This window comes from Lytechinus variegatus, chromosome 4 (genome assembly GCF_018143015.1).
Source record: "Lytechinus variegatus isolate NC3 chromosome 4, Lvar_3.0, whole genome shotgun sequence".
NCBI classification, from domain to species: Eukaryota; Metazoa; Echinodermata; class Echinoidea; order Temnopleuroida; family Toxopneustidae; genus Lytechinus; species Lytechinus variegatus.
The window spans coordinates 64,606,711-64,631,175 of record NC_054743.1 but is presented as its reverse complement, the minus strand read 5'-3'; the positions used below and the strand labels follow the sequence as shown (position 1 = coordinate 64,631,175).

At 37.4% G+C, this 24,465-nt stretch overlaps 1 protein-coding gene and 1 pseudogene across 1 annotated transcript in view; one reads left to right on the top strand and one right to left on the bottom strand.

The window, feature by feature from the left end:
• Nucleotides 1-11,757, top strand: part of LOC121414537 — a 33,634-nt pseudogene extending 21,877 nt beyond the window's left edge.
• A 4,817-nt stretch (nt 11,758-16,574) lies between these two features.
• Nucleotides 16,575-24,465, bottom strand: part of LOC121414536 (nuclear receptor subfamily 2 group E member 1-like) — a 33,132-nt gene continuing 25,241 nt past the window's right edge. Inside the window, 6 exon segments of the mRNA XM_041607745.1 lie at nt 16,575-17,128; nt 17,571-17,715; nt 17,717-17,727; nt 18,951-19,047; nt 20,097-20,291; nt 21,138-21,394. Of these exon segments, the coding sequence (XP_041463679.1) occupies nt 16,881-17,128; nt 17,571-17,715; nt 17,717-17,727; nt 18,951-19,047; nt 20,097-20,291; nt 21,138-21,394 (953 nt within the window). The 3' untranslated portion in view covers nt 16,575-16,880.

Below are 24,465 nucleotides of genomic sequence, written 5' to 3'. Positions count from 1 at the left end.
TCGATTTCTGGATGCATGTTATATCAGTTAAAGCGGTGTACGTCTGAATCATATTGATTGTCATTTGTATTAACTTTATGATAACGTTGATATACAAAAACATAATTCATCAGGTTCTTTATCATTACACCAATGGTATGAACTTATGCACATATAGGCCTACGTCTTTTGCTTGATAGAACACTGACACCCCCCCCCCCTCCATTAGAGCGAGAACAATATTGTGCTCTTTCATTAATATTGATTTCGATAAGGAGATCGGGAAGCGCACGCCATTAATAGGAATTTACATTATTTGTATACCACTTACAAGTGAAGCACAAAACATGTATCTAAACGCTACGGAACAAATAGAAAGAGAGAATGAATTTCACCAAAAATTAAAGTAGTTGCACAGTTCACAGTAGGCTGTAAACGATAGGGGGCTTCACATGCGGCGGGAAAGGCTATTTACCCCCCCCCCCAAAAAAAAAAAATGGAATTTCTCTCTTGAATCTGCTTGTTTAGTACTTTCTATTAGATTGTTCCTGAATTGGATCGAGTGGGGGGGCAAGGGGCCCGCCCCTCCCTCCTCCCTCTATTGGCGGAGCAAAAAAAAACGGTGAAAGAAAGAAAAAAAGGAAAAGAGAGGAGAAAAAACATAGGAGGAGGACAACGATTGAATAAATAAGATGAGGGAAAAACAATTAAAAAGAATTCTTTCATGTCATTAAATAAAATTTTCGCTCATGCTTCGCGCTCGCATTGCCTTTTAGGTGATTTACACATATGGAACTTAAAATATCAAATTTTTAAGTCAATATACATAACATATTTTAACTCGGAAATCGAACTTTCATTTTTAAAAAGTGTTCTGAAAAAAAAATTATTGTCTGAATATTAACATTTTCTGCTCCCGCTGCGCGCTCACAAAATTTGATTTGTCAGGTACCTATTATTTTCCTGTATTCTATTTTAGTTATCAAAATATCCCTATTCATGTCAGATTGTGAAAACATATTAGCTAGCGCTGCACGCTCGCATTTTGATTGGTGAGTTATGAAAATTTCAATATTAATTATATTACAAACTAATTAAAATCTCCATTTTATGAGTTTATCAACAATTTTCGGCTGGCGATTTGCGCTCACATTGATTTTTGAAAATATATCAACTCATGCATCTTCTTCATAATTATAGAAGTGCTATAATATTGACAGATTTCGCGCTCTGATTAGGCTTATTAGATTAATAAATTAATTTAATGATAAATTGTCCCTTTTTCAGAATGGAATATCAAAAAGTTTCATCTCGCGATTTGATAAGAAGAGAAATAGGAAGACAGTCATAATTTTCATATGATGGAATATTGTTCTTAGAATTTTCCGGCCCTATGTCAAAACTCAAAGTAATAATAATGAATCATACATGTATATGTTCCTTTTTAAATGTGATCCATATCCACTCACAATTCTCCTACAAATCTCAAATTTTCTGCTTGCGCTTCGCGCTCGCATCGATTACGTAGTTATGTATGTACCTTTTTCATGATTACAAAAATTGCTTAGAACTTCCATTCTTCAGGTAGAAAAGTAAATATTTTCAGCTCACGCTTCGCGCTCGCATTATCTAATTGTTGAAATATGTAACGTTTTAATTTACGGATAATTACGAGCAGCCGTTAACAGATTCCTTTTTTTATCAGAACGATCAATGCGTACTAAATTCATTCATCTCGTTTAGGATCAGAAGCATTGCCAGAATGCTATTTAAGGACAAAATACATGAAATAAAAAATTTAAAAAAAGCGGGCGCTTCGCGCTCGCACTATTTAGATTAGGCTTGTGAGATTATTTTACATTTATTTTTACATTTGATTTAAAGAATAAAGCTTAAAAGTGACAATATTTGGTTTACATATTATAAAGCGCCTTCTTATATTCCAATTTTACCTTAAACGTAAGTATTTTATTTTCAAACGAAGTCTATGAAAAAGGTGCAGTTAGGCTTTCATTTTTATGCCAAATAGTCTCATAATTGGGATTAGTTGCAAACACGGTTTTCGAATAGAAGGCACATCGGGGAACATCAAAGTAACAAGACAGTCACCAGCGCTGACAAAGTGATAATCTCCCCTTGACATACCCCTATATACCAATCAAGAGGTCATCTTTCTATTGAAATCCGCCACCACTCAGACCACCTCTATATGTTCAAGAATATAGGGTAATCTCCGCAATCAAGAATGGGTAATTTAAATCTACCTTGACAATGGGGTAAGCCGTTAAATACAGCTTGCAATGCACTGGCCCATGTCATTTTCAACGTCCGGCTTTCGGGGAATTACAATTAGCATCAAATGGGTAGTTCTCTTGTTCTCGTTTTGTCCCCATACTAGAACCTTGATTTTGTTTCTTTTCGTAATGTGCATTTTGATATGGTTTCCAATATATTTCTCAACATTTCGACATTTAATGTAGTTTAATGCTTGCCTTTATAAAGAGCAATATTACATAAAACCTGCTTGGCGAAGCAGATTATAACACAACGTTCGAATGATATTTTATCAACACATTTTTAATTAAGCATGTAAATTCCCTCTTTATAGGCATGATAGGTCTACTCTTAATGTAAACATTCGAGTTATATTTATTGCCTACCATCTCTCTGTGCATTTTAATCCGGGGGGGGGGCACTTACATTGACGAGTGGATACCATGCGCGACCAAAAAAACACGTAAAAAGGATGTCTTTTTCACGATAGGGCACTTTACGTACGTAACGTGATAAGGGTGTCAAAAACACAAAAATAATGAAAAAAGGGTATCTATTTTGCTAGGAAAATTACGTGTTTAGGGTCGAATTTGCGGGGATGATAAAACAAAGATAGAATGTTTTATAAAGGATGTCTTTTTTGCCCCAACACTTCGTGTTTAGGGTCCGATTTGCGCGAGGTGTAGAAGGTGGGGTCGTTCTAAACCGAATAAGGTCAAGCCGACGACCGAAGGACCCGTAACAATAAAACATTCCTTTACTTGTTTAGGGGTTCATTTCAGGGAACATTTGCCAAGAGTATCGTTTTGTTTCCAATACTTGTAAAGGGTAGGGTTTCAAACGCCAATACTTGTTAAGGGGTGCATTTTCAGAAAATGGAAATTACGTGTTTAGGGTGCTTTTCGAGACCCCATGGTCGCGCATGGTATCCACTCGTGAATGGAAGTGGCCCCCCCCCCCCGGGATTTTAATAACCAAATATATTTTGAAAAGAGGTGTTTACCAGGCTAAAGTGAAGGTCCTCATTTGGGTATGAACGACATATTCTCATTAAAATACATGTTGTGAGTTTCAAAGGGGGCACACTTGTGTAAAATGGCATATTTACATTAACAAAATTGATAATGGCTCTCAAAGGGGGGCCGGCACACGGGCCGGATCCCCCCCCCTGGATTCACTACATAACTGTACCCTCCATGTGCAGAATATAGACCCCCGTATAGACCCACTACTTCTTTTAGTAGAGGTCACAAAATAGACCACAATACTTTTGAGAGCCCAACTATTGTTCAAAATAAATACGGCGCTTATTGGATTGTATTGTGTTACTCCGGCAGGATCCGCACCAGCATGCACTCCATCCTTGTTGATCTAGTATGCTAAATACCTCGGTCACATTTGTTCTAAGGCAAGTCGAAAACAGTCATTTTAACAGTTTTTGTACCAGCTAAATATAGGAAATTTGAATAAAATGAATAAAACGGCTGTTTTCGACTCGCTGTATGGCCGCCGTAAAGCAAATATGACCGAGGTATTACCATTTCCTGTACGTTAATTTATTTTTGGTGCGCATTTGAATATGCAAGCTATACAGAATGCAGCTATACAATTAAGAGGTGAGGTACAAAGTTGGAAGGGAAACTAGGCCAAAGAGGCTTTCGTGTTACGTCGGTAAATTATGTTTACCTTAGACACTGGGAATCTAATTTGCAATAATTTGACATACACACATTGCAGATTAATTCAGATATTTGATAGGAAGAAGAAGTCAACGGCAATATACACGTATTGTTCAAGTCAAACGTGAAGGTTAAAAGAAAATAGGTATAGAAAAGTTTTAGAAAAATTCAAAGGAAGAAATGAAGTTGGATAAAAAAAAGGAACCATCAGTATTAAGTTGACAAAATTGAATATTGTATGTAGAACAGGAAAATTGAAAGAAATAATTAAGTCCCCTCCCCCCGAGCGGACTGGTTTGAAGGGGTGGGGTCACCATGCATAAAATTATGGTACTTGTGGAGGCCTCAGCCCCAGATCCCCTTCGGTTCTGTGGCTCCTGGATGGTAATCAAGAACACTAGGTCACAGAGCACTCTAGATCACAGGGGAAATTTATATAAGAGAATAAAGACGGATCACAGGTAAAAAGATATAGTATAGATTTTCCTGTCCAGTGTCATGTCGGAGTCACTTCAATGTGTTAAGTTTCATTTTAATTCACGCGATATTTTTCATCGGTCATTCAAAGTTTAGAATGGGATTAATAGAAGACGCTTAATTCCTTTATAAACACTCAACTCTATTCATGGTCAAGACTACCTCAACTTTGATAATTTCAATATTTATTTTTAAGTGCTTTTGATTTCGTTCGAAGGTAAAGATTTTTGTAATGGTCTTAAAAAGTAACGAAAGTACTTTTTGTTCTGAATTTCGGGTAATGAAATTCAAGAATTGTGCATTTAAGCTACAATTACCGATATGACAGCTTGAGCATCCAATTTATTTTTTAAAGTTCAAATTAATTATATTTTATTCGTTTGTTTTGCACGGCATCTGTATTATATGCGAATATATAAGTTTCTAGAATTCCAATGTTTAAACAAATGCAGTGGCGTACCTCGGATTTTCCACAATCGGGGGGGGGGGGGCAAAATCGCCTTAAAAGAGTCCTCAACAGGATATAAAGGACATTTCACAGCAAAAACAAATTGACAAGCAAAAAAAAAGGTCTTCAACTTCTCGTCGGGGGGGGGGGGGGGGGGCAGGGATAGGTCCGTTGCATGGGTTGTGACTCGTCAGGGAGAGGGGGGGGGGGGAGTCTGCCCCCTGTAGGTACGCTAGTGAACATATATATAAGAGGGCTAAATTAAACATAGGCCTATGTTAAGCTCAAATTTGAATTTCAACGCTGCCCTTAGTTTTCAACCTTTTTTCCAGAAAAAAACGGTTGCATTTTATTCATTTATTGTTATTTTTTGTCACGGTAGCGTTTCAATGTATATCTTTAAATGCCATCATTTTTGGACCAAGGTATGATTTATATTGTATCTTTTGCGTGGGTTTTTGCATTTCGTTTACAAAGATGTTAAGGACAATTCCATATTTTTCCTCTTCACCCGACAATGCTGACTGTGTGGGCTCAGTGTGATGAAAAAAATCTTACCCTCGCCTGAACACTTACTTTCAGAAATTCAATATGTTAACGGTATGTTCTTCAAAATAAAACAACATGCTCGTGCTATTAAGGGCTAAAGCTTAATTGTTCTATTAAAGAAATGAAATCTAAATCTAATTGAAATTTGTCATATACTGAAACCCGAAACGAAAAATTCTCCCCAAAAAATGTGAAAGCGTAACTTTTGAAAATATATACCCCACTGGACTACGCACACCGATACAAGGACACAACAATATTCAGATCAGTGACTAGAGATCGGGCGTTTAATAGTTTGCCTAAAATGCCGATATCGTGGACATAGAGGGCGCTCATGCAGAAACATCTTATCGGAGAGACAACCGGGTGGTGTCAAAAGAAAAGATCAAAGCGCACGCTTCCGTTTTCGCTGCAAAAGGGAACGGTGGCGTCTTGAATGGCAAGAGCACTGACCCGTAGGAAAGAAAAATGGACAATGGAACGTTGAGCGGGATCGCCGTGGAATATAAAGGTAAAGACGCACGCGCACCTTTGACAAGCCGCCTTATCCGACAAGTCCCATTTAATCCAACAGTTGCCATAGTTACAGTGCTACTCAGCCAATCAGAATCAAGGAAAGGTGTCGGATCTGACAACTTGTCGGACAAAAATGTGGAAGAAATGCTCACCTGTAGACAAGTTGAGATGTCTTGATGGCTAGCCAAAATTAGCCAATCAGGGTTTTGTTACACACAAGTGTGATCAATTGCAAAGTTTGAACAATGCTTATTGCATTGCATACTTTTCTCTTAAATCTAAAGCTGGCTATTAGCAACTTGAAATTGGCTATCAACAACTTTAAGCTGGCTAATAGCAACTTCAAACTGGCTACTGGCAACCTAGAAGCTGGCTATCAGCACCTTGGAAACTGACTTCCAGCAACTAAAAGCTGGCAATTATCAACTTACGAATTGATATATAAGTATTCTTTTTCATTTATCTCCTCAGGTTCCAATGCCGGTTCAATGCAACTGTACGCCATACATCAAGAAACTTGAGAATCAGGTGGAAGCAAGTAAAGAGAGACTCTTGCACGAAATAGACATGTCTAAAGCTCGCTTTGAGAGCAGAATGAACAACATTGAGAAGCGTATGACGCACCAGGCTCAGTGCATGGACCAACTGTGCAAGGAACGCATCGCCGCCGAAAGAGCGGACTGTATACATAGGATTGATCAAAGGGCCGTTGAGGAGAGGAAAGCATGGTCTGAGGAGCACGATGCTCGTACGGATGTCCTGAGGAAGGAACTCAGGCACTGGTTTGAGTCAAGGATTCAGCCACTCCATGAACAGTTGAGCAGGACCATGGATGATGCTGCCTTAGAGAGTGTATCTTCCGCCGCTAGGAGAAGTCGTCCGAGGGCAGGGTTCTACAGGTTGAACGGTCGCGAGGTACTAACCCATCGGAAGAGATCGAAATCGGTCGGGAATGTCAGTGATTGTGATTTGGAAGAGGAAGATGATGAAAGTGATGAAGAAAGCGAAGATGAAAGTGAAGATGAAGAGGAGGAGGAGGAGCATGTTGCAATGAAAAGCCATGCTGAGGAACGTTATGTATCATCGAGGCAACCTAGCGAACAGTCCCCCCACCGTTACAAGAAGGCGGAGACAGCGAAAGGTAAGGACTATGCCAAGTCTGGTGCCATTCCAAAGTCATCCAGGAGTGGCAGTTTCAGGCAAGCAGTTAGCGATGAAGACCATGCCAGTGGAAGCAGTAGCAATAGTGGTACTCCTCTCAGTATGGTCGATGGAACCTACCGACCTCCTCTCATCGCTGCCCATGAACGTTCCCCTAACACAGACTCTCAACACTCACTTCCTTCTGATTTTGTCTTTCCATGTCAAGAAACGGACGATACTGAATCATCAGAATCGTCAGAATCTGATACCACATCTCAACAATCCCTCGAGACGGTGTCATACAAACCAAAATCAATTAGTGGTTCTACGGATGTTTCATCATCCACCAGAGACTCTGGTCTCCATACCTTGAAGGGGTCCAGTGTGTCTTCAGATCGAAGGTCACATGGACCCAGAAGGGCAGACTTGATCGCATACCAAGCGCTCACTGTCAATGCTAGACCTCCGCCTCCATTACACGCTCAAGTCCGACCCCATCTCCCAGTAAGTACTCAACCACCACCAACAGAGTTACGCACGCAAGCAAACTATACGCCTCCTTTCAGCCCTCCTGTCTCACCAACTTCTACTGCATCTCAGCCACTTTCAACATCGACCCTCGCATCTTCATCGTCAGATGGTCATAGAGTTGGAACTCCAAGTACAGAACAACCTTCAAGTGATAACCCATCACCAACCGACTCCGGGAAGGCTCAGAGCACTTCCTCTGGTATTTCGTCTGGAGAGGCATCATCACACCAACACCCCTCCCCAATCAAGTACAATGTCATTAATCCAAACAGTGGAAAGTCTTATCAGGGGACTTACAATCCTCGATCCTCAACCTCAAATCAGCGTCCTGATCTCTTCAAGATCATCAAATCTGAGCCTATGAAAACATCTCATAATGATCCACCACCTTATAGAAGTACCAACAGTGATTCCTCTGATAATAAGTATAGGGTTTCCCAACCATACCTTACAAACTCAAACAATGTAACCAATGGACAGTCGTTGAGTCAGAATAGGTTGCATGATGTTTCTTTAAAAAGTGGACCTTCCCCATCTGTGAGCAATCCAAACTCTGTACCTCATGGTAGGACTAGTTCACCTTTAGATCAGAAGAGAATTGGTAGTGGAAGCGATTCAAGTACCAGTGTTAGGACACACAGGTCGGGTTACTCGGCTGCACCTTCCAAGTCGGCTGCCAGTCGTCTTGGTGTAACCCCGTCTCTGAGTGCTGTCCGTGGGATGTCAAGTCACACCGATGCTACCTCTTCAAAGGATCAGAATCAGATGCACCGTCAGTCAAGAAGTCACGCCCCCCACCAGTCTCTGCCTCCGGGTTATTCTGTGATTCAAGGAAGGAGCGGGAGCAACGGTGCCATGTTTGCCATCACTAGAAGCAACCAGTCACACGCTGGTACCACAAACTACCCAGAGGTTCCAGCAAACAAAAACAATAACGCGGCACCTAATTCATTTTCCACATCTCTGAATCCAAACTCATATTCATATGCATCAAACACCGCAAGAGCGTTCACCAACCGTGCAACCTCAGGTAATATCCGAAACGATGCCAGCTCAGTAAACAACAGTACCTTTGGTGCGCCAAACAATAACTTCTATTGTACTAATGGTACCAAGGACAAAACAAGTGGTACCTATGGTGCTTCTTCTTCACATTCCACTAGGTCAAGCAGTGAAAACCATGCGGGTTATGGTCAATTCAGTGTAAAACACAGAAACCCCGGCGGTGGTACCGTAAATGGTGCCGGTGCCACCAAATCCACCATTGATAATAGAACTAGTGGTACCATCAGTAACCCTTCCAGTGTACCTTCCATGAGTACGGAGAGAGGGAGTGGTGTACCTTTCGATAGTAATGGTGCCAGCAACGGTGCAAGTCTCTTCAGTACTGTGGAGAATTTTAATAGGACTGCTGCCCGGAGCAGAAATTGAAATACACGAGGGAGATTATTCTATGAGTTGAAGCAGAGTTGCCATTTATCTATTTTATCATTTTGATGTGTACTTTTGTTACACTAAACATACTGGCCCATATTCTGAACTCTGGTTTAAAAATTGCCTTTTAACTATGGATAGCCAATTGTGGTTTATTTATGGATAGCCATTTGTGGTTTAACTATGGATAGCCAATTGTGGCACAAGTCTCTTGGTACAGGTCAAATTTATCAGATCATTTTGAACTCCAAACATTCATAACTGTGTGAGATTAAGAATTGAATAGATAATTCAGACAGAATTTTCACAATTTTGGCTTCCCATAATGTTGGCATTCTAGTAGACCATGGTCTAAGTTATACTGGACTTCAGAGTATGGACATATTCCATGACAGTATTCCTATTTTGAAACCATATCTTGGATTAAGAGACATACTACAGTAAATTCTGCATAAGATGAAAGCTAGCCAACATACATGTAGATAAATTACTCAAGTGGAGATGGAATTGGGGGGGATGTCAGTTAGTGAAACATAGTAACATAAATGATTGACTTCGCTTCCAAAATTCTAATGCAACAAAAATTAGGAGAGTTTATGAAACGTATAGAAAGAGGAAAATCACTTTGTGCATTGCCGTGCATTCTAAGTTTACGTGGGGGTGTGGACCTTGCCTAATGAAGGGTTGTGATTGATCCAATTGATCTCAAGTTTGGGAACATTATCAAAGTCCCATAAAGTGATACAATCGATATTTGTAATCAATTGTACCTTCTTATCCATGATGTGCCATAGACTAACAGTTAAAATTGATTATACAATGGATATTACAATTGATTATAAAAGTGATTATTATTGTAAGTGTACCAGGGCCCTGTTAATGTCCGGTTTGAGAATGAAGTTCCCTTTACTGCATGACATTGCATTGGCCATAGGGTTTCATGAAATTCTTGTGATGTGAAGTATTTTAGAGGTAAGTCTATTAAGTTATAGATCTTCCTGTAAATGTCAATGATCCTCAGGTGTTCAAATTGGCAAAATGAATTATTTATTTTCAATTATTTGAAATTCTTATGAGTCAGTACGGTGCTTCCTAGGAATCTCAATGATCCTGTGATCCTCAAATTGGCATCAACTATTATATATTTGCAATCATTTGAAATTCTTATGCATCTTGTGAGTCAAGTACAGTGCTTCCTAGGAATCTCAATGATCCCCTGATCCTCAAATTGGCATCAACTATTATTTTTTTTCAATCATATGAAATTCTTATGCATTTTACGATTCAAGTACAGTATTTCCTAGGAATCCCAATGATCCTCTGATCCTCAAATTGGCAACTACTATATTTATTTCCAATAGTGAACAATTAGATGATATAAATGAATTATAATTACAAAATATGAAACCTAAGATCTGCACCTGCAGACTACATCCACTGCTTCTTATGTAGATTGGTCCAATTTATGGGATCAAAACAAACTCTTTCTTGCTTCTTTCAAATCATGCTTTCATAATTAATAGGAATGTAATCATATACCTTGAATAACACTGTATTCACTTTTAAAATATAAAGGATTTTAAAGATTTTTATACCGACGTGTGATAAGTTTCAAAGTGTTTTATATAAAAAATAATCTACTTTTAGTACTCCCCATAGTCTTTCCACTTATTTGTTTTTTATAAGACATTCAACTGCGATTGTTGATGAGAATGAGATTGGATTCACTAAAGATACCATTACCTTGTTTCATAAAATTTTATATCAATGGCATTTTAAGTTACATGACTTTCTTTACAAGATATTCTCAACCCCCGAGCCTGGGCAATAAGATAATATTGAATTCCCAATCATGAAAATAAATATGAAAAATGAGAATATTTGAACGATTGTTTGATCAGAATTGGACAAACGAATGTAAGTTATTGAAAGTTGTATTTGCTTTGAGTGTCATGTTCTTCAAACTAATTCTGACAGTGACTTCTTTACAAGGACCATTACATATTTTGTGGTTTATATTGTCAAACATAATTTTCAATTGATTTGTGAAACATTATTTTAAACTAGCTCAGTTTGCAATTTTGTCCAATAACGCAGACTGTATATCTTGGCCCAATGGCACCATATTTTTTTTTTCAGTAAATCCAGATTTAACTTGGTAAAAGTTATTTGTTAAAATTATGGAAAGCTCCCCCCCCCAAAAAAAAAGAAGACTGTTCAATGAGAACAAAATGTTGCTGCTAGTGGGAAGGGGGCACTACGGAAAAAAATACACAATTTCTGAATTTCTACTCGCCAAGTTGCCAATTTGAAATTCACATAGTCTTAGTGGTCTCACTATAAAGTCATAACCACCTCATCTGGTACGATTCTTTTGCAAACTCCCACCTTTCTTCTTTTCCCATATTCCCCCTTGATGTAAGGTGTATACAGGCCATAGCCTCTTCGTGTTCCAATTACCATTACAAAAGGCTCCTTCAAACTCTCTCAAGTTTAATTTTATACATTCAGCTATACAAAATATTATTCCAGTGGAACTACTATTATGCATACCTTACTACAGTTTGCAAGCATTATGCGATATGATATTGAATTACTTGCATTGTATTCATATTTATTTGTATTTCTCAAATCTTTCATATTCATCAAACTTGAAGTACTATTAATCATTTGTACTTGTGTGTCATTTGTATTTATGACAGTTTTTGTACATATTTATACATAAGATATATTATTAAAATGCAAATCATAAACATTCTTGTGGAGTCTTATTTTTTTCCCATTTTAAATTCAGATGTTTCAATTTACTCTTGAAATAGTGATGATAAGGAGAGGTGTACTATGCGGGTATTGCAGAGAACGCTTGATGTTAAAAAGCTGGGTAATATAGGAGTGCCTTAGTTGATCACCTAACAAGATGCATACGTGAGCTGTATAAACCCTTATTTATTGTAAAAGGGAACACAAATAAAAGAAATAAAGGGGGCGTTCTTCGACATTTTAGGTGGATGGTGAGAGTAAAGGAAGATAGAGAAGGGAAAGGGTGAACAGAAGGGGGGGGGGGTAGAAACATGAGGCAAAGAATGCAGAGGAGGGGGTAGAAAAAAGGAAGAAGGGATTATGAAAGAAGCTAAAGAATAGAAATGGAGAGAGAGACGAAAAAGAAGGGAGAGGGGATAGAAAGAAAAGGAAAGGGGTTGAAAGAAGGAAAATAAATGAAGGAAAGAATAATATAGAGGGGGGTGCAAACGAACGGAAAGTTTGAAAAATGACAATGAGTGAAAAATGACTGTACATGTAGCTTGATATGATGGCGGGGTACTTTCTAAAAAACGGGCCTTTTTGATAATATATACATGTATATTTTTGTATTTATTTTTATTTTCGTTTCTTTATTTTTATTTATTTATATATATTTCTTTTGGAGGGGGGTCCCCAACAAAGGAATGAAAGATAATACTATTTATTGTAAAAAAAATCAATGTGATAGAACATTTACAACGTGTTTATCTTTTATTTTTCTTCCCTTCTTATTTCTTCTTCCCCTTTTTATTTTTTCCTTTTTCTTCCTCTTTTTTCTTCTTCTTTTTCTTCTCCTCTTCTTCTTCTCCTTCTTCCTCTCTTCTTCTCCTTTTCCTCCTCCTTTTTCTTCTCCTCCTCTTCTTCTTCTCCTTCCTCTCTTCTCCTTTTCCTCCCTCTAAATAGCTGTAGTCGTAAATCTTATTGAAGCAGAAGCGAAGTACCAATTTTCGAGTCATTTTTTGTTTGTCTTTAGCCCCCCCCCTTCATTCCCCAGATACACGACTGTTGCAATGACATACACAAATACAATTGCAAAATGTGTTTTATATTCTTTTATTAGCCAGAATATGGCTAGTGTGTCTCACATATTCTTGTACAAATAATTACAGAAAAGGGTTTGCTAATCTGCCACATCGAAGACAAAAAACATAATATTCGAAGAAAACGCCTTCTCTACATCACAGTAATCTAATCTTTTAAGATAAAAAATGTCAGATTATTAAAAAAATCTTCATTGATTCTTGGTGCATGATTTTCAAAAAATCGCAGTCACAATAAAAAAGACAATTTAACAAGTCGCAAAAAGGATAAGTGACAAAATTTATATACATTAAGCCTGTAACAACAAGACGTGCTATAGACAACACTCAACACTTGAAAAAAAAAAGAGAAGAAAAAAATCTTATTTACATATTGCATTTTGGTTTCTTAATGATAGGAAGATACTGTTCAAGGCACGTTTTACAGCCCAAAGTCAAATATTTCACAACATAATTATCTTTTTCACAGAAATAACACATTTGTTAGAAAAATATAGATAAAGATTCCATGCATGCAACTTTGAAAGCAACACTTAAGACAGAATTACGGATGACGATGACACCCTTGTATAGATTCTTACACGTTCATAAGTTTGTTTTTGATTTCCTCATGAAATAATTTTTAAGACTCTTTTGGAAAAACATATCATTATATTCCCCTTTTTCTATGAGCGTGCCAGAAAGTTTCTTAGGGGCCGCCGCGGCGCGCCGTAGCGGGGGGAGGGGGGGTCACTTTTTTCCAAAACCGTGTACAAAAACGTAAAAAATTACCATATGATTGTGATTTTTTTTGCATGGTCATTCCCCCCACTTTGAAAACCGTGCCGCGGCCCCTGTTGTTTTTCTCAGTAATTTACAAAGAGAATTTAGCTCTCAACCAATCAGATCACAGTATATCAGTAGCTTGTAAAATATGTCATTGAAAATCTCTCCGTGAAACGGCCCCTCAACGAAAACAGGTGTAATATAATCATGAATATATGATCAGATGTTCAACAGTGATAATTTGAAATTGAGCAAATTATGTGAAGGCACTTTTAGTACGGTTGCATATATATCCTGTTGCATTTTGAAAGCCTCGATAAGACCGAATAGTGCAGTTTTTATACCATTTTGATGCATGTCCACTGACATAGAGGCACAGTGTTAAATGTAATTTCTATAACCGATAGGCCAATGTCGCAAGAAACTGAAGTTCAATTCCAAATCAATCTTAAGCCATCGAATCAAGCGCAATTCCTTCAAATGAAATTTTGAAGTTGGTTTACGCTCAATTACAACTCAACTTTCTTACAATCAAAATCAAGTACGCTTGAGTTTGGGAGTTAGGCCTACGCTTGATTTGCGATTGAACGTAAGTTTCACGCAACACTCCATCTGCGTCGTATACAATATCACCATAACAAATATACGTATAAACACAATAAGGCGATTGGAATGATTTTGAAAAGTACAATTTGGAAGAAAATCTTTGGTCATTTACAGCAATATTTAAAGCACTTTCAACAATTACAAATCTAAATGCTCGTAACAATGGCCTCTAAATTGGCATAACTCGGTGATAAACATATGATTTATATTTCCATATGTCAGTTTGTTCGAAATCTGCTATATGTACGCATGAGAGTCTATTTTGTCCATATCGAAAGACAGATCAACAACTACTTATGGTTGACTCTAAAGTTATGAGTAAATTATGACTAAAAATATCAGACGTTCAGTGGTACGAGCTATAGTGTCACTTTTATGAGAAAATGCATCTAATTATATTTGATAACTGTTTACATTTCAGTTTTGTGCTTGTCAGTTTCTTCTTTGAGGTATGAGGTATTGCGTCCATTTTGGAGTAAAACAAAATGTTTTTTTTAATCTGACAGAAAAAACCGTCAAATTAATTAGTTATTAGGGAATGTGTTTCACTCCAAGTATCTTGTCAGTTCCCCCATTTTATGATATTAATGTATATGTTAAACATTGTACACTTTACTCTGAACGATTCGGTGGAAATAACAAAAAAATGTTTAGATTGAATTCTATCTAATTCAAAAGGAATTAAAAGAATCCTATACCCCCTTTAAAACCAAACCAATGCTTAGCCTTGCAATTTTTTTATATATAGATTAAGTCTTAAAATCTATTACCAGCGCTTATGTCTTTGATTGTCATGCAATTATGTTTTATTTGAAACGATCATTTTATTTTCTATGATATAAGCCATACTGAATTTGAAATAGATAAAATCAATCAATCACTATAATGATCATTATCATCACATATAATACTAAATCTCGATCATCTCGAAATTCATTCATTTACAAAATCTGACAACTATTAAGATTACCATGATAAATCTGACATTTTTCAAGTAATTTATATTTCACATCGTCCTATGAAAAATTATGTATCAAATTATTTTGTATCATTATAAATACTTATTCCGGACGACTACTATATTCAAACTTCTTACAAAGTATTGCGCTCTAATCAACGAGGTCTATAACGTTCTTTGGAGGAATTACGACGAATCTTAAACAGGTTTAATGTTAAGAGCTCATAAAATGCTTATAAGATCGAACGGTCATACATTCGGTTAATTCTGTTTTCGGTAATGAGAAATGAATTATTGGTGGTTATAACAAGTAATGCTGCAGGCATATGCCCGATAATGCTTTCACGGAAAAGGCTAAGTTCTTTTTGGAAATTACTGGTGTATTCTTATTCATTATACAGCCAGGGACCAGGAAAAAAATCAAATCGTGTTCAACTTTAATCGCAATTAAAAAAAGTTCAGGTCCCTAATTCGTTCGTTTCATTGGTTGAAAATCAAGATGCGTTTGATTTTTCGCGTTGTGTTTAATAATAACTTTTTAATGCAATGGGTCCCATTATATATATTCATTTTGAAATTACGCAATGCGCCCGGTAGCAGAAAGAGTCGCAATCAAAATGCAACTCTAAATATCATTCGCAACTTGATTTCAAACCAATAAAAAGCGCGCATTTCTGTGGCTATTTTTAAGTTGCATTTAAAATGCAGCTCTTTCTGCTATAGGTCACAGATGACGTAGTATCAGGTTAATATTTTGTAAGTCAAGTTCATTTTCACTTTTATAACGAGTCGTGGGTAAAGGAGAGCAATCGAATAGATTTCCAATTTACACAATGTCGTTTTAAAGCTTCCTGAAGAAAAAAAGAGTCTGTTTAAATGACGCACCGTACATGATGAGCCATGAAGATCCGTGTAAAATAAGATATTTTGTGCATTACTGTGTCTCATTAATTTTGTCAATGCCATCGACACACCTTACATTTCATCGCGGACGACTAACTTGAAGGCACTTTTAAAGTGTTTATCCCAATAGAATCTCTACTCCAGCTTATCATCTTTATGCAGTCTGGGGATAAATAGTTCTGCTTCGAGAATCTGCCCGCGGAGACACGTCGAGTGCTAGGTCTAGGCTAATGTGTACAACCTCGCCATGATGGGAAATTTGTGGCTTCGGCATCGTATATCGGACTTCCTGAAGATGCCCAAAGTTCAGAGGCCTTCAAGCGTCAAGCGTACCGGCCCAGATCAAAGGTGTTACTGAACTTTGTTGGGCTGTGACTCTCTGCGGTGTAACGTCGCTCTCAGGGGCGAAATGACGGGGCATGAAGGTTACCACTGAACTGAAGTGAACGTGCAAGTTTCACAGTGACGTTTCCATAAAAGCGTCATCTTGCGCAGAGCAAAGATCATGACTGAATTGCAGTAAATATTATTGGTGCGTGTTCGAAGTTCAACGACTCAGTCGTCAACTAACGCAAGCTGACGGCTTTGACGGAAGAGCAGCGAACCCAGTGTAAGAACGTCTCCAACTCATCATGAAGATCATGAATGAACCACAGTGCAACAACGTCTCAAAGCGTCAACTAACGCCAAACCGAAGTGCGACGACGTCTGCACACTAGAGTGAAGGTCAACATTACGATCCTGCTCAAAGCTTCAGTTTCTCGTCCTATCGTGTCCTAGAAGTTTTCATTCTTGTACAGATCTGTCAGGAGCGTATGGAAGGGCGTCGATCCCACGGCTTTCCGGAAGAAGATTTGCTCCAGCGTAGTTGGCCTTATCGCCCTGACGCTAGGAAGCAAGAGAATGAGTTTGTCGAATCGATAGGGTTGAGAGGGGTGGCGAACGGTGATGTACTTGCGGAGCGCAAACTGTGATTGGTCCTGGAGTTTGGCGACTGCCGAGCCTTCTTTTACGCCGCTAACATCTGTTTGTACAAACATAAAGAATTGCATAAGTATGATGTAAGAACTAGGAACAAGTTATCAACTAAATGATATTTAAGAGCAACTTACTGAAACAAATCTATTTAGTATTGCACCAGTCAGGTAAACTGCGTAAGAATGAAGATGATAAACATTTTTGTTTTCTGTATCGTCTGAAGACTGAATAAAAACGGAAACATTATTACTAAGACTAAATGATTGTATCAGTAACCAAACATTTTTAGAACCTATGACAAAAAACTGGAACGTAGGGTTTGGAATCATATATAATTTGATATAAATATACGTTTCGATACTTTTCTTCGAACTTTAAGCAGTCATTATAAAGTGGGAAGGGGTGGGGGTTGACACTATAGCTACCATTTATAAAATACTTGTATATCAGAATATACTTCGAACAGAGAATATCTCCGCATCACGTACCTTTTTTAAAGATGACGATGCCTTTTAAGCAAGCGTATTCTGTCGCGTCAACGTTGAGTTGTCTGAACTTGGCGATCAATTCTTGTAATAACGGTAACTCGCTGGATATTGCCGCTAACTTCTCAGCTGGTGTTGTGTGAAACAGCGGGTTTCATACCTGAAATAAGGGGTGAATCATACATTCTCAGTTAACATGGTTATTAAAGCATAAATAAAGTTTGTATATATCTTTAGCATAGTTCACTCATTTGGATAATTTCGATTAAGAACCAGTATGAAGTTGGTGTCAATATTCGTTTGAATCCCTCTTATGGCAGTCGTTTGATTCCAAAAGTTCGATGTGTGATTGAGATCTATCTACTTTCGTCGTCATCATCAGCATTATCATCTAATGACGATGATGAGTATGACCATGATGACTCAAACAATGTTCATTATAAGACAGATAAAGGTGGCGATGGTGATTGCGATATTGACGATGTTTGATATGATAAAAATATTACTTTTTGAGTATGGATAAATGGCAAAAGATAGTTATGAATCATTTATCAAAATGATTGATAAACTTAGATTTGGATTATTTTTTTGAGTAGGCTTATGGATAAATGACAAAAGATAGTTATATGTCATTATTTTTTCACAAACTGAAGATAGATTATAGATAGATTTGAATTATTAATTTTTCTTTCGATTGATATCTTACATGGCTTCCTCCAATTACTCTTGATCAAATCATTATTGAATAACTGAATAAGTAATATTATTTGATTTGTTGAATGAACGGAGGATTGATTTTGGACTTATCGGCTGACTATTTAGTTGTTGAGCTCTCACATGATGCTCATTATCATGATAAGAGTTTGTCTTTATTTGTATATCTATATCGATTGAAGTATTGTCGATTGATGCTTATCGATTTTTTCAGAAAAAATGAAATGGACGGTGATCAATCAGATAATTTCCTAACAAATTGTTTGATCTTTTCTCGATTGTGTTTGCTTATGTCATGTTTCAAATGATTTGTTGTTTTATAATGTGTTTATTGTCTTCTCTTCAATATAATAACAATATAAGTCTCATAACCAAGTTATACAATCATTGAAACAAGTATTATCACAGAATGATACAATTTTACAGCGATCGTTGAAAATGGAAAATATGAAATGATAACGAAAGACATATAACTTATTTCTGATATAGCTTGGAATTCATTATTGAATCGGAAATGATAAGAGACAAAAACAAAACTTAAATCAAAATAAATAACAGGTGGAGAGAGTCCAACATCCCCTCGAAACCCCGATCCCCTCCCCTATAAAGTAATATTTCTTTCCTCCTCTTCTTTTCCTTATTTTGATTGATATTTCAATATGTTTTTACCTGCTGAAGCCATCAGACCAGGCCCATCTATTGTCATCTGCCATTGCGCTGCTCCCAAGATGAACAACTCTCTCCAGCCCTCTTCAAGTAACGTGAGCTGTAAGAGAAAGGATCAGCGAAATATTCTTTAAAAAAGAAATTCTTCTGGCACGCCCATATTTCATATATTTTTTAATAAATACAGCGTTATATTTTCAAGAGCTTGGATGACCTTTATTGATATTGAACGATAATGATCAGATACAAAGACATATAAACATGACAATGATTACGGCGACAACGAACGATGCCGTTGATAATGATGAAAATGATAAATAATGACAGATGACAATGATGATGGTGATGGACGATGGTGATTGTTGTTGTTGATGATGGTGATTGTTGTTGTTGTTGATGATGATGGTGATGGTGGTGGTGATGATGATGGTGATTGTTGTTGTTGATGATGATGATGATGGTGGTGGTGATGATGATGGTGATTGTTGTTGTTGATGATGATGGTGGTGGTGATGATGATGGTGATTGTTGTTGTTGTTGTTGATGATGATGATGATGATGATGGTGGTGGTGATGATGATGGTGATTGTTGTTGATGATGGTGATGATGAAAATGCTGATCACTACGATGCTGAAAACAATGATGATAAAGATGATGATGACGTTGATAATGATGAAAATGATAGATAATGATAGATGACAATGATGATGGTGATGGACGATGGTGATTGTTGTTGTTGTTGATGATGATGATGGTGGTGGTGATGATGATGATGATGGTGATGATGATGGTAATGGTGATGATGGTGATGATGATGGTGATGATGATGATGGTGGTGATGATGATGATGGTGGTGATGATGGTAATGGTGATGATGGTGATGATGATGGTGATGGTGGTGATGATGATGGTGGTGATGATGATGATGATGATGATAGTGGTGATGATGATGATGATGGTGGTGATGATGATGATGATGATGGTGATGATGATGATGGTGGTGGTGACGATGATGGTGATTGTTGTTGTTGATGATGATGATGATGATGGTGATGATGATCACGACGATGCTGAAAACAATGATGATAAAGATGATGATGATGATGACGACAACGATAATGATGATAATGGTACTTCCATATTCTCACCTGATCTGAGTACGGTAAACTGATAAAGGCGGGAACGTTTTTAACCCATTTGATGCTCATGAAGAGAAGGCGAGCGGCGGTCTCACAGATCGCCTCGACTGAACCTACGGGTGGCATCGGCGAGACGGATTCATGAGGGACCGGTGAACCGACAGAGGGCATCAGTGTGACCGGTTCATGGCCATGATGAGGGTACTGCAAAGAAAAAGAAAACAGTATAATGGTAATAATCGGACTAATCTGCATCTGATGACGATGAATGATTTGAATTAATTCAATAATTAGACCGGTTTCTGCATCCATGGTAATTACTTTTCCGAATAATTAACCGGGCACGGTGGCTCAGTGGTAGAGCGTCCGCCTCATGAACGGGAGGTCATGGGTTCGATCCTCGGCCGAGTCATACCAAAGACTTATAAAAATAGGATGCCTTCTTGCTAGGCGCTCAGCAATTAGGTCGGAGAAGGGTAATAATAACATATAATGTTATGCAGGGCCCGCTGGTAGAGCAGTTTCGTAACTGAAGTGGCTACCCTGGGTAAATAAAACGTTATCATAATACAATACAGACAAAAAGGTCGTATTTACAAGTTTGACAGTCAATCATTAGCCCTATTTGTTGTGGACTATGTCTAACAATGATTTGGATCATAATAAACTCTCCAATCATTATAACAAAATATATATTTAGAAAGTATTTGAGCGGAAGTGAAACTTTTTTGTCCAAATCATGAAAAGTATTGATTATGTCTAAACGGCGAATGCCATTTCCCCTTCGCAAAGTGCTAACGTTTTTATTTTTTGAAAGTTTAGCTCGTCATATTTTTTAGAAGAATTCTATCCGTAAGGAGGTTAATCCAATGTTACTCAACCCTTATTTCAAGTATGAAATCAAAATAACAAATTTCTTCTTCCCAATTATATATATTTATTTATTTATAACTAGGTATTTATTTCTAACTTGTGTCTTAAGTGTTTTGTCCCTCATCTCTCATTGACCCCTCCCCTTTTTGCAACCACTACATCGAAATTGTAACATACCTTTGGAGTTGGATAGAACGGTATGGCTTGAGGGGAAAAGGTCGGGTAATCAGCGGGGCTGACGATGATACTCGGGTAGGGCTCAACGCTGAGAAACGGGTGAAAGAAGGCAGGCCCTGGCAGATAACCATTGGGGAGATGCGGCGGAGGTAGGTCACCGGCAGCCGCTGCTGCTGCAGCTGCCGCCGTTTCTTTTAGATATAGCGCCATCTGTTTCTTGATCGTTGAGTTTCTTGGGCCACGTTCGTGTTGGACAGCTGAAAAAGTGAAAAGATGAAACATTAAATTAGATTGTTTACCGAGTTTAAGATAAAATATTGCAGGCCTATTTCCCTGTAACAAAATCATCGTCATCATCATCAATTTCAATCGATCAATGAATCAATCAATGGCATTATCATCATCGTCGTCGTCATCAGCATTAACATCATCGCAATTAATCATCATCCCATCGCCATCGACTGATCATGATCATCAACTATTAATCTCTCATCACCATCGTCTTCGCCATCATCATGATCATTCATCAACATCAACATAATCGTCGTCGTCATCATTATCACAATTTTCATCTCCATGCATCCCCCCACAGTAAAAACTATTATTCACACTTTTTATGTTACCCAAAAAAGTTCAGACATTTCAGAATATATACAGAAAGACATACTTGAGGTTTCATTTTAGACAAGCCGTGTAATTAAGTAAGCATAATTGCATTGTTCATCTAACTATTTTGATCGATGCTCGACTAGATCAGTCCGGACGTATTTTGTCGTCTGGCCCCTTTACAACTTGACCATAATACCACCACAGGGTCGAGTGAAAGATATACCACTCAATAAAGCTCTTAACTCGCTTCCTGACTCGGAAAGAACGAAGAACAGGGAAGCATCCTCGATTTTCATTCTCATCTCACTAATAAACTCGGAATGCAAGTTCATTAAGTCCCTATCGATGTTAATCCTTTCACCCATTAATTAGATTAACAGTCCTTAATCCCTCTCCTTCTAATCCCTAAATAACGGGATGGAGAGGCGGGCGGTCATTATCACTTTCATTCAAAGTTGGCCAACCCGGGATAATCTGTTGAGGTCCTTTCAAATATGCGCAGACATGGACCCTGTTACATAGAAATATATCACCAATTTAACAATCAACTGTACATACAAGTCCGAGGAAAACCATTTATAAACTTATCGTCGATTGCAATTATTTATTACTACATGTTCTACAAAACCATCAATGTTATTAATAACTATGATATGAACAAGAAGATAATGTGATATGGAGTTTCAATGCCATGTGCTTTACTTGAAGAGATATGACACTGGGTTTATGCATATTTAAAATGACATAAGTAGCAATTAAGCTAAAAAAAGAAGAAGAAAGAACATAATATCATAATGCTAGTGCTTCTAGAAAGAAACAACACAATAATGTTATCATGTTTAGTTTTTATGAGCTGTCAATGAATCTACTGATTTGTAGAGAGAATAATGTGTAATTTGTATTGTCACTTGATTTTCTTTGTGTCAAAGAGATGAAGTTATTTTTAACAAATATATTAAGCACTCAATACAAAAAATATTTTATGCTTAATGGTACTATCCTTCAAATGACCAAATAAAGAATTAATATTCTTTCACCGATATTAATGTCAAAGTCATGATAGTACCAAGGAGCTTCCAAGCTCCTTGATAGTACCCACTCTCTATCTCTCTTCCTGTATTGCTTGCGACTGATGTCTGCGTCCAACGTTGATCGGTACTATTATTTTGTGAGACCGGCTCCTGATTCTATATATCCTCTTATAATGAAGAGATCATCCCGTTAGTTCAAGTGAAAGCTTGGTGTGGTCAAATACATTATTGGAAACTTTGTGTCTATATGTTCTTTGCAACTCCTTAAGAAGTAGTATTTCGTGGCGCCGGGGTAAATTTGGAAATAGACCACGTGACCTGGGCATTGAAGAAACGCTTCATTCATGTCCCATGGCGATGTAGTATTCAGAATTAAAACAGATTACAACCAGGGTTTGTCTCGTTATTACTCAAAGGCTTGTCTTCAAGAGCTATAGACGAATCCCATTACAGAGCACTCTGTAACTTCTGGCGCTGGCCATAACTGGGGGAGGTGAGGAAGGGGGGGGGGGAAGCTTTCTAAAGAAGAACGCAATGATTTTTAATCAGTAAATGCAAAGAGCAAGGTGGAATTCTATGTCAGAGCATGAATTAAAAAAAACCCAGCTAGAAATTACCACATTTGTCTGAAGGAAAAGGAAATTCCATTTTTTCATAATATTCCATAATAAATCTCTCATTAATCAAAAAAGCATAACAACAACAACAAAAAAAAAAAACAACAGAATAATTAAATCTAAATTGTAGTATAATAGGTGTACACTTTGTCTCTAGTTTACAATCGCTTCGAAACAACATCGGAGAAATTTGTGGGAAATGTTCCCTCTGCTTTTTTTTCTTCTCCCCATATTAACAGAAAAAATCCCTCCTCGACAATCAAATTCAATTTTAAGCTATGTAATCAATTCGTATGATTCATCTTTGGTTCCCATTGCGTTCGTATTTACCTTTCGTTTAATGATAATAGTCCAAAATCTCTTAAGAGTACTCCTGAAATTTGGGACAATTTATGGGGGTGTCATTAGCCGAATCATCCAGAATTCTCTTTGGCGTCTGACAAGGGCCCCCTGCTGTAAAACCAAACGTAACTTTTCTACCACTCCTAACATCCACAAAGAAATTCGTCACCTTTTAGAAAGTCATCAAACTATTCCCTATTGGAGACGCTGAATACCATCCGTGTATATAGAATGGTGTTTGACATAACATGCATTTTTTTGGTTAAAGGACAAGTCCATCCCAACAAAGACTTGATTTCAATAAAAAGAAAAAAATTCAACAAGCATAACACTGAAAATTTCATCAGAATCGGATGGCATTTTAAAGTTTTGCTTCATTTCACAAAACAGTTATATGCACATCTCGGTCGGTATGTAAATGAGGAACTGATGACATCACTCACTCACTATTTCTTTTGTATTTTATTATATGAAATCTGAAATATTTTTATTTTCTCGTCATTGTCATGTGAAATGAAGTTTATAATTCCTCCTTGAACACGTGGAACTCCATTATTTTAACATTTTGTGCTTCAGGCAAGGAGGTCCTAATCGTCAAATTCCTAAAAATTGAAATATCGCATAATTCAAACAATAAAAAACAAAAGAAATAATGAGTGAGTGACATCATCGACTCTCTCATTTGGATGTAACTGGCTCGTTCATAACTATTTTGTTAAAAATAAGCGA